General features: G+C 36.2%; 1 protein-coding gene across 1 annotated transcript in view; it reads left to right on the top strand.

Moving 5' to 3' along the window:
- LOC106874129 (serine/threonine-protein kinase PLK1) overlaps window positions 1-12,192 on the top strand; it is a 154,977-nt gene that overhangs the window by 108,195 nt on the left and 34,590 nt on the right. The window contains exon 4 of the mRNA XM_014921746.2: window positions 1,811-2,028. Coding sequence (XP_014777232.1) covers window positions 1,811-2,028 — 218 coding nt within the window. The remainder of the gene's footprint in view (window positions 1-1,810; window positions 2,029-12,192) is intronic.

Here is a 12,192-nt window from a genome sequence, read left to right as displayed (position 1 = left end):
ATTTATACACACACACACACACACACACACACACACACACACACAAAAGTGTGTGTGTTTGTGTTTGTCCTGAACTGCTGTTTGACAGCTGGTGCTGGTTTGTTTGTATCCCCATAATTTAGTTGTTCAGCATAAGAGACTAGTAGAATAAGCACTGGGGTCAATTTGTTTAACAAAAAAAATAAAGAAAAGAAAAAAACCTTTCAAGGAGGTGCCTCGACATGGCTTCAGTCCAACGACTGAAATAAATAAAAGCAAAATATAAAAGATGGTATTTGTTCTGATTTTGTGTTTTGAGTTCAAATTCCATCAAGGTCAACTTTACCTTACAGCTTTTTGGACTCTTAAAAAAAGCACCGATCCAGATCTATGGATTAGCAAAATTATTACAGCATTGGAAGAGATGTCTTGCAATCTCTGTTCCATTTCTTTGTATTCTGATAACAAGGCTTACACCAACACTGGTGTCAAACTGTATCAGTTCTAACACTTCTTTTACACAATGTCTGTGACATGGTGAAGGAGATTTGCATGCATGGGCAACTGCTAGGCTTTCACAAAACACTTTGCCCAGGCTTCAGCCTACCATATTTTCTTTAATACAAGTCAAATTTTTTCAGTCCAAAATTTACATCCAAATACAGTAAGTATACACCAAGGCACCTTTGGAGGATCAAAAAGTCCATGTAAAATGCAGCAGAATTTAAAAAGATAGTGACAATGTTTGAATGTTTACACTACATACTAGGTCATCTTGTATGCAAGTGTAGACACATAGTCAATATCTGACTGACGAATATCTTACCAGTAACATACATACATTCAATTGTTGGTAATATGGGGGCACCATTATACTGAACCTACTACTAATCCTTTTATAAGTATAAACAGTTTTAGAGCAATTAGAATATATTTTTGTCTGGCTCTTGGCACTCTGAGTTCAAATCCTGCTGTAGTTCACTTTGCTATTTATATTTTTCAGCTCAATAAAGAAAAGTGCCAAATAGTTTGTGGTATCTTGTTTTGGCCCTTTTATGTTCCAAGCTCAAATTTTGCTGAGCTCATCTTTCCCTTTCGTCTTTTCAGAATTGAGAAAAATAAAGTACCAGTCATGTACTGGACTCAAATAAAACAATTAATCCTCTTCTCTCAAAATTTATTGCATTGTATCAGTGTATGAAGTTATTATTCAGCCCCTGTCAGTTCTTATCAAATAGATCTATCAGGTGGTGATAGGGATCATGGTGGTGGTGATCAAAATGTTGACACTGGCAATGGTAGTGTTAGTGACAGTAGCAGCAGTGGTTGTGGTGGTGGTGGTGGTGGCAGCTGCTGTTGTTGTTTTGGTTGTTGTGGTTGTTGACTTTTTACCTCTGCCTTAGCGAAAGCAGAGGTATTGTTTTCGGTCACGTTTGTTTGTCCATGGACAAGATTTATCAAAAACTGCTGGATGGATTTGGATGAAACTTTCAAGAATGTTTGGCCCCATGACTGGCACGAACTGATTAGATTTTGAGATCGATCTAGTACCGGACAAGAATTCTGGATTATTTTTCTGTTTTTTTTTACTTAATTTTTGAGAGCGGTTGAGTTCATTTTTAGTATTTTTATTTGTGAGAGCTGTCGAGTTTATTTCAGATATTCTCATTTTAAAAATTGTCTCCAGCTAATTGTTGAGAGGACGTTGGCGTTGCCTTGGCAGAGGTTTGCCCTCTCTGAGTGCTCTAGTTTTTTTTGTAATGTTTTTATTTGAACGACTTCCTTTTAAATCTTTATTATTTTCTTTTTGCTTTTTTTTTTGTGATTATAGAGTTTGGTCCATGTTCTGAAGAATCGTAAATGTTTGCAAGAACAAGAGGTACGTTACTACGTCAGGCAACTGATCGAAGGTGTGAAGTACATTCACAAGAACAAAATCATCCATAGAGATTTAAAACTTGGTAACATGTTTTTAAACAAAGACATGCAAGTAAAGATTGGAGATTTTGGCTTGGCAACTACCGTGAACCATGAAGGTGAAAAGAAAATGTAAGTATTTTGAGCAACCATACAGAAGCATGCTTATTGTTGTTGTTTAACCCTAGGCCAGCTATGACCAAAAGATCTATAATTGAAAATGTTCTAGCCGTGACCATCATACCTTTTTCAGACATTATGACTAGTATTACATTATTCAATGTGTCTATCTGTTCTTAAGGTGGCAGTATGTGATTTGGGGAGAGGAAGATTTGGCTAATGTTTCTTACATAAAGGTTCCTGAGTTAGTTTGTTGTTGTTGTTTTGTTTAGCACCAAGTCAGCCCTGATATATAAATAAAAACGTTCGTGTTTGTGGTCATTTTGCTTTCAGACACACTGCATCTAAAACTGTTATCTACATTACAATATGTGCATGTGGTGATGCTGGGGGAGGTGTAAACATACTCGGTAACATGACACATCATATGTACTTCACAGAAAGCAGACACCTTTCACAACCAGCTGGATGAAATTATCTTTTGAGGACAGCCACTTTAAAGTGCTCAACTTAGAATTAACCTATCAAGTATCATATGCCGTCTACCTCCATGACTTCAGGCTTCTAGAGTGATTACTTTATAGAGAAATAGTTCACAGTAAGCATACCCAACACAAACCAAAAATGAGATTTCATGACATCACAAAAGTACCTTAAGTCCTTGAGTACTGTTACATTGAACAGTAGCGAATAGTCTATAATTTGGAATAATAACTTGCAGTTTGATAAAATTTGAATTGCCCATCAAATTGTGAAACATAATGCCTAAAAACTACTGGATATTGAAGTCCTGCATGGTAGAAGGTTCTGAAATAATCTCTCCTGTGCAATCTCTGGTTACACTGCATTTTCTAAATCTGGACTTGTCATCCATGAAAGGGTACATATTAGCAGACTAACATGGGATACTTATTTACATAGACTTCAGTGGCACCACAGACATAACATTTTATCTTAGTGAGGCATTTTTCTCTAATTTGCTCAACAAATATTTATATGTATTATGGAATTATTTGGGGCTACAATATTAGGAATAAACAGAATGAGCCAATTTCCAATTCATAATATAAAGGAAATATGTGTGATTTTACTTCATAACTACAGAACTTTCTGTCTAAAGGTTCATCTAGTATTGGCCTGAAAATCCGTTTTGGATAAATGCACAAGAGTAGAGCTGCTGTTAATGTGATTCTTAACAAAGTTATGTACATCATCATTGTCATCGTCATTTTCGTCATCATCATTATCATCATAATCATCAACATTTAACATCTGTTTTCCATGCGGGCATGGGTTGGACAGCTTGACAGGTACTGGCAAGGCCAGGGGCTGCACCAGGTTCCATAGACTGTTTTTGGCACCCACACCAATGCTTTTTATGTGTCACTTTGGTTTTAGGATCTCAATTCTGTTGTGGCTGGCAGATCTTCTTGAATACTACATTTGTCATAAAGACATTTAAAACAAAACTTGAGCCAGGTAGTCAGTAATCTGAGGGCCATGATAGAAATTACTCTCAAACTAAAGTAGTTATGTTTGATGTTGAGTTGGCAACCACCATATATAATCCTGCCTTATACCTACTAAATTAATTATATTTACATTCTTGAGATAATTTTGTAACAAAAATAATGTAAACAAATTTTTTAAAAAAACAAATAGAAAAAGGAAGCAGTCAGAAAAGTTGCTCTATATTTTTTGTGTGTTGAGGTGTAAAAAAGCTGCATAAAAATAGGACTAATTGAATTTGTCTTTTTTGTGAAGAAACACCTAAAATAGGTTGATTTGCTAAGGGTTGATGTTCATTGCTCAACCATTAAGAACAATGTTCAACAATAAAGATAACTGTGAATCAGTCATCTGGAAATTTTGGACAGAGCAAGAAGGTGGGGATGAAATGTAAGGTATGGTGTTATAAGACACTCATATCAAGCTAGACTAATGAATTTTTCTCTCTTCTCCGCTCTCTGTCTGTCTCTGAAATATATAGTTATGCATACACATACATGCACACACATATATATACCTACATACATGTGCACACACAGATATATGATATATATATGTATGTATGTGTATATGTATATATATATATATATATATATAGATAGATAGATAGATAGATAGATAGATAGATAGATAGATAGATAGATAGATATACATATATATATTTATACACACATGCACATGCATGCTTGCACACGCACACACACATGGATGGATATGTGTGTGTGTGCATGTATGGAAAGTTAGATAATGAGGATTTACAACGAATCATGAGGGGAAAAGAGAACTTAGTATATTTATATGTACATTTATATTCTTCTTATTATTATTATTGAATTTGAAAATACCCCAGGGGTTACTCAAGAGCCTTAAGTTTGAAAAGTGTTATATGAAACTTGAAAACCTTGAGTAACTTCTGAAGTTTGCTGTACAGTCATGAGGTTGTAGCTTTGATTTCATTACTTGGATCCATCTACCCAAGTTTATCAAGAAAAAACTTTAAGTTAGCTGCACTTTTAATTCTAAGCATCAGATTTGTTACCTGCTGTGTCAGATTTATTCTTAAAATTATATTAAAAGTACACATTTGTGTGAAAATACATTTAGATCCCTAGCATTTAAACCTACTGTTTCAGAACCAAATATTCTACCTGTTTTATGTTCAAATCAGGCACATCTCCTAGCCTCTCACACTTACCCAACAATGTCATTCTAAAAAATAGTCATACTATTGAAATCTTGAAGCTACAAGATAATGTAAGATTTATTCAAAATACTATGAATGAATAAGCATTACATTTGACTGAGTAATCTGAATGCTGAAATGTTAGAGTACAGGTACATGTATTCATGCTCACATTTTCACGCACGTGTGTGTGTATATGTGTGTGTGTGTGTGTGTGTACATATACACATGTACAGATATATACACAGAGAGAAGTAGAGTGATAACAAGAAATATATAGTTACTTACATGTGTGAGTGTGTATGTGTTTATATATTTATATATCATCATCATCATTATCATTTTAACATCCACTTTTCCATGCTTGCATGGGTCAGACAGAATTTATTGAGGCCGAATATTTATGGTTGGATGCCCTTCCTGCCACCAACACTCACTTGTTTTCATGCAAGGTAATATTTCTACATAGGTTACACAAGGCCAGCAGTGTTACAGGGAAGTGTTTAGCGAATTCCATTGACCCCAGTATTTGACTGGTACTTTATTCTATCAGCCTTTCAAAAGGATAAAAAGTAACGTTGACCTTGGCAGGAATTGAACTCAGAATGTAAAGAGCAGAAAGAAATCTCAAAAGATGATTTTTTTTCTAATGCTCTAGCATTTGTGTTGACTCACTAACTAAATAATAATAATGATGACCCTTTCTACTATTGGCACAAGGCCTAAAATTTTGAAGGAGGGAATATGTTGATTATATTGACCCCATTGCTTATTTTCTCGACCCCAAAAGGATGAAAGGCAAAGTCAACTTTGGTGGCATTTGAACTCAGAACATAAAACAAGAAGAAATGCTGCTGAGCATTTTATCCAGTGTAGTAGTGATTCTTCCAGCTTGCCACCTTAATAATAATAATGGACTCTTCTATCGAAGGCAACATATGAGTGTTCAGCTTTTGCTGAATGACCTGCACAAATGATTTGTTTACAGTGATCAAATGTATGCACATTAACTCCCTCCCTCCATCAAATTGATGTTGCCTAAACTGATGCATGATGTACCATGCATCAGGTGTCAAAGGGATCGCCGAGCAATGCAAGATGAAGTCTTTTGCTCAAGAACACAATGCACTACCCAGACTAGGAATTGAAACCACAACTTTGTGATTGCATGTGCAACACCCCAACCACTAGGTCAAGATGGACTACAACAAACATTCTGCTCAATACCACAGATTTGCTTGTCAGTTGCTTGTCCGTAACCAGTTGAGCATGTCCTTCAGTGGCTGACAATACGTGCATCACTGATCATGAGCAGGGTAGTGGGGGAACATCATAGCTGTGTGTTAAGATGAATTCTTTGGAGTTTGAATGATTTACCTCTGGAAACATGGATGTTTTGTTCATCATCCTTAAACAGCCCTCATTCAGGGACCTTTGAGCAGGATGGGCCACTCAACCTGAAGAAAATTCTAACTGGGCCCCACTGTTTATCTTGATATAAGTCACCATGTTGCACACATATGGTTATGATGCATGTACCTGGTGTACTTATCAGATGGGTAGTTGTGATGGTGATATGGGTGTCACTTTGATGGCATGCATTGCTCTCTCACTCAATAATAATAATAATAATAATAATCTTTCTGTCTTGGTTACAATGGTTGTGAAAACATTTAGAACAATACTAAAACAAAGGACGGTGGGAATTTACATAGAAACATGTAAACAATAAAACAAGAACAATTTTCAAAAATATCTGAAACATAATACCCTGTAAAAGGGGAAAACACTACCTAGAAGTATCAAGGAGTCCTACAGATCCCAAGTCACCCTACTCACTAGGAATGCCATGGTAAGTGTTCCTCTTTCTCCTCCTTACACCTCAGCCTATAGATGCCTGCTTAGAGTAGGATCCGTCACCTGATGCATCCTTGCCACATTCACACACCTTTTAATAAATTTACTGGAGTACAGTAAACCCCGCTGAACCCTCACTTACCTTTCCAAATGAAATTTAAAAAGTTTATGAGGCCAGGGAAGTATCTGAATAATGATAATAATTTCTAATATATGCAAGGTCATGTATGTTGTAGATAGGTAGATGAAACCAAATTATTGCATAAGCAATTCTAGCTCCTAAAATACCACATTTGACTCCCTACTTTTTAGGCTTTTCCCTGTGTTACTTTCTCTCTTTTACAATTAGAAAAAAAAACATATTTCATGAGAAATCCTATTATCTGACTGATATGTAACCAGGCACAGGTGTGGCTGTGTGGTAAGAAGCTTGCTTCCCAACCACCTAGTTCCAAGTTCAGTCCCACTGCATGGTATCTCCAGCAAGTGTCTTCTATAGCCTTGGACTGACCAAAGCCTTGTGAGTGGATTTACTAGGTGGAAACTGAAAGAAACCCATTGTATGTGTACATATATATGTGTGACTGTGTTTGTCTTCTGCCACCACTTGACAACTGGTGTTGGTGTGCTTACTTACATTCCCATAACTTAGTGGTCCAGCAAAAGAGATTGATAGAATAAATACCAGGCTTAAATAAGAAAGAGTATTCAGGTTGATTCACTTGACTAAAAAAAAGTTCTTCAAGGCAATGCCCCAGCAAGACTGAAACAAGAAAAAAGAATTTAACCTAGTTAAACTTTTCTTGCTTCCATATGCAAAATGTGTTTAGTCTTGTAAACAGGACACCTGAGTACTATATGTATTAAATAACAATCTCCTATTATCTTACTCATAACATGACATTAAAAATAGCAGAAGATAGAGAAGTAGGTCTCAGCATGTGGGATAGATAATAGACTTAGCTTTACTCTTGATGAACTTGTCAATGAAAACCTACTTCACAATGATCTTCTCCACATTTGATTACAATAACTACAGTCTCTAGAAAAATCAACATATTTTTTCTGATAGCGCTCTGTAAAAAGTGTCTAGGTGCAGGCATGGTTGTGTGGTTAAGAAGCTTGCTATGCAACCACAGGGTTTCAGGTTCAGTCCCACTGCATGGCAAGAGTCTTCTACTGTAGCCCCGGTGCAACTAATGTCTTGTGAGTGAATTTAGTTTTTAAGAAACTGATGGAAGCCCATCGTGTATGTATATATATATATATATATGCATATACTCATTTATTATTTGTTTTATATATATGTGTGTGTGTGTGTGTGTGTGTGTGTGTGTGTGTGTGTGTGTGTGTGTGTGCATATGTTTGTTCCCCACCACTTGGCAACTGGTGTTAGTTTGTTTATGTCCCTGTAACAGTGGTTCAGCAAAAATGGCTGATAGGATAAGTACCAAATTTTCAAAATAAGTACTTGGGTCACTTTGTTTGACTAAACCCTTCAAGGCTGTGCCCCAGCATGGCCACAGTCCAATGACTAAAAAAAAAACGCTTTTATCAAATCTGATAAAAATCTTGTATTTTATTAATATTGTAAAATACCTGGCCATCTAACCAGAACAATGATTAAATGTCAACGCCCATGTCAATAAGATTTGCTGGAGTTGCTGCTGCTGCTGTCTACCTCAGAAAAATAACATTTGCAGATATCTATCTTTGTCTTCATCATTAAATAATCAAAATGGGATATGTAATTCAATGTTGGTTGGCATGTTTAGGGCATCCCATTTGATAAATTAAATTCTTATATTCGTAGTATACTGCTTACTCTCTGTCTCTTATAAAATATATTTAGTTATGAGTATGTCAACAATTGCTGTATATAACTTGTTCAATTTTGACGTAACGATGCGTCATTCAAAATTATATAAATGATATATGTGTTATTGTTGCTATCTCTATCCGCCTTCATATTAAAGAATTATTAATTCTTTTACTCTCTATGTAGTAATATCTTCAGATAGCAGATATTGTTATAAGGCATAGTTTATTTTTTGTTTGTTCATGTATGTGTGTATGTGTGTGTGCGTGTGTGTTTCATTTTGTTTTGTTTTTGCCTATTTATGTTGTAATATATTGGAATGACCTATCCTGTTTATCTCTGATTTTCTAGCTTGACTAACAAATTCAAACAGCACACTAATTATCAGTTATTCAATCATATTTCTTTGACACATCAAAGAAGACGTAGTTACAATCCCAGGAAACTAGAGACAATCTGGGTCAACATAAAAAATAGATGTTGGTAAAATAAATTGAGTTTCAGTGCCACGAGGAGGAAAAGGTCTTGGCCTGAAATGTCAAGACTTTCATATCTTCACAGTACACAAACTATTTTTGATGTTCTGTGGCCTGAATTAAACAACAGAAATTATCTGAAGCAATCGCTAAAATTCTTAGACACTAAGCAGCAATGAAAATGAATGGATTAAAAATCAGTATGTTATCATCATCATCATCATCATCATTATCATCATCATCATCTATATCATCATCATCATTATCATCATCATCTATATCATCATCATCATTATCATCATCATCATCATCTATATCATCATCATCATTATCATCATCATCATCATCATCATTTAATGTCCCTTTTTCTGTTCTGGTGTGGGTTGGACAGTTTAACATGAACTAATAAGCCAGAGGGCTGTATTGAGTTCCAATATCTGCTTTGGCATGGTTTCTACAGTTGGATGCCCTTCCTAACTCCAGCCAACTCACAGAGTGTACTGGGTACTTTTTCATGACACCAGCACAGGTGAGTTCATCAAGTATCCCATCAAGAGAAGACCTCTTCCCCACACACACACACACTTTAGTGAGTGGGGTACAGTATTGAGGGGTAAAAAAATATGATAGAGTAACAGGAGCAGGTATCTTGCTGAAGAGGTGAATACATGGTTTGCCTATCTGGAAGAGAGGGAGTGTGGAGAGGGAGGGAGATGTGAGGTCAAGATACAAAGTGAATATGAAAGACAGAATATAATAGAGAAGCAGAAAAGGTGGGTGTGTAGACAAGTGCAATAGAGTGAGAATAGTGGTTGGTATTTCTAGCTAGTTAAGTAACCATGTAGAGGTTCCTTCTTTGAGATGCTTTCTACTTTGACATAAGTACCATAGGGATGTAACACTTGCTGCTGTGGCTAGCATGGAAACTGTATAAGCATTTTATCATCTTATTGTATTGAACACAGATCTTGTCTTTGGCACCTTATCCATACAACAACAATAACAACAACAACAATAGTAGCAGCACAGCAATAAATACTTAAATCTGTTAAGTTAAAAATACAAGTTAATTTTTCAGATTACAGAATTTGAAATCATAATGATTACAAGACATTGTAGTAAGAGTGCAGGCAGTCTTTTTGAGACTACATTCCACATATGTCAAATAATGGTTCATTTTGTTGGCATGTGGCCACAAATTTATTAGAGGAAGGTTATAGTCAGTAGCTAGTTGAATTACTCCAAGGTCAATAAAATAATACTTGTATTTCCCAATTCAATCTCAGCGAAATTTGAGCTTGGTATGTAACAAGGGTATTTTGTCCCAAACTTTAACACTTTTGCTATCCACCATCTTACACTTAACTGATTCTACCATCCAGCTTTCTATATCGGAAGTAGGAAATCATTTTATGTCAGAACACTACATTAAAATTAGCTACCATTTGCATTCCAAGAAAAAATTTAAATTATAGAATAAGAATAGACTGAGAAAACTTGAGAGAGCTCTTACCTTTGTTGGTAACTAAGGTCCTCTCTCTCAGATTGAAAGGTAGATTGTATGATGCCAGTGTGTGAACAGCTATGCTACATGGCAGTGAAACATAGGCTGTGACCACTGAGGACATGTATAGGCTTGAAAGAAATTAAGCTAATATACTTTGCTGATTGTGCCTTGTCAGCATGCGTGCACAACATAGTGTAAGCATCTTGAGAGAAAAGTTGGGCATAAGTGGCATCATTTGGTGTGCAAGAGAGATGACTGCACTGGTATGGTCATGTGATGCATATGGACGAAAACAGTTGTGTAAAGAAGTGCCAATCTTTAACTTTGGAAGGAACCTGTGGAAGTGGTAGACCCAGGAAGACATAGGACAAAGTGGTGAAGCATGGTCTTCAAATACTGGGATTTACCGAGGCAATGACAAGTAATCAAGACCTTTGGCAGTATGCTGTGCTTGAGAAGACTCAACAAGCCAAGTGAAATCATAGTCATGGCCCATGCCAATGTCATATAACTGGCACCCATACTGGTACCACATAAAAAGCACCCATTACATGCTTGGAGTGGTTGGCATTAGGAAAGGCATCCAGCCACAGAAACCATGTCAAATCAGACTGGAACTTGGTGCAGCTCTCCAGCTTACCAGTTTCAGTCAAACCGTCTAACCCATGCCAACATGGAAAGCAGACGCTAAATGATGATGATGATTGCTTAACCTATCTTATGAAATTGCATTATTCATAAAGACCTTAAAAATGTAAAAGAAAAGAGCTGATATATCTGTGTTAATATATACGGATTGCTTTTCAATACAAATACAGCTCCCATCACTAATAATGAATTTTTACCCAGCCTGCTAGCTATTTGCAACATCAGTAACAGATTAGTCACTGTTTTTCGATATATCAGTACAGGGGAAATTTGTCTAAGTATGTGATGATAGTGGATACCTGCTCCTAAGATCATCTTTATTATCATTTTACATCCATGCTGAATCCAATTTTGTGATTCATTTATTTCAGAAAAATTTCAGAAAAATGTTACTGTGGTTTAGAGTTTGATTGTTTTTACTCAATCAGAAAACAGGATTTGAGAGGAAGCGTTTTCTGCTTGATAGCTAAAAATATGCAAAAATCACATGGTTTACCAGTTTCACCACCATTGCTGGATATTTTCTGTGTTTTTATTTGCATATTACATTTATACGAGACGCCTTCTTGAAATGAAGACCACAGTACTGTGATTTTCTTTTAGTATTTTCACATTAAATAAGTACTAATAGTGCTTCCCTTGCTAATAATGTGTTTGTGTGTGTGTGCATGCGTGAGTGTGTATATAGATATATACTAGTGGGTGCTCCAGCATGGCCACAGCCTTAGGGGTTGAACGTCTAAAAAAGATAAAAGAATATATATATATATTGCGGAAACCCCCTTCGGTCATGAATGACCATGGGATTGCACCTAGAAAGTTACCCTCCAAGGCATAAGTCCGGGCAAAGTTGTTTATGGAAGACCAGCAGTCGTCTATGAACACCACTCCACACCACTGATGTTATCCAAGGGAAAGGCAAAGGCTGATATAGCTTGACACCTGTGACATTGCAACTCATTTCTACAACTGAGTGAACTGGAGCGACGTGAAATAAAGTGTCTTGCTCAAGAACACAACACACAGCCCGGTCCGGGATTCGAACTCATTTTTTTTTCATTCTCTCTCTGTTTTTTATTCCTCTCAATCCTTTCTGTTGAAGAGGGCAGACTCAAAACATCAAAGACTTTTCCACTCTTCCTGAGCATTGAACTAATACACCTGCTTGTTGTTCCCT

This window comes from Octopus bimaculoides, chromosome 10, assembly GCF_001194135.2.
Source record: "Octopus bimaculoides isolate UCB-OBI-ISO-001 chromosome 10, ASM119413v2, whole genome shotgun sequence".
Lineage (NCBI taxonomy): Eukaryota > Metazoa > Mollusca > Cephalopoda > Octopoda > Octopodidae > Octopus > Octopus bimaculoides.
The sequence above is the reverse complement of the archived record's forward strand: the minus strand, read 5'-3'. Positions and strand labels throughout refer to the sequence as shown.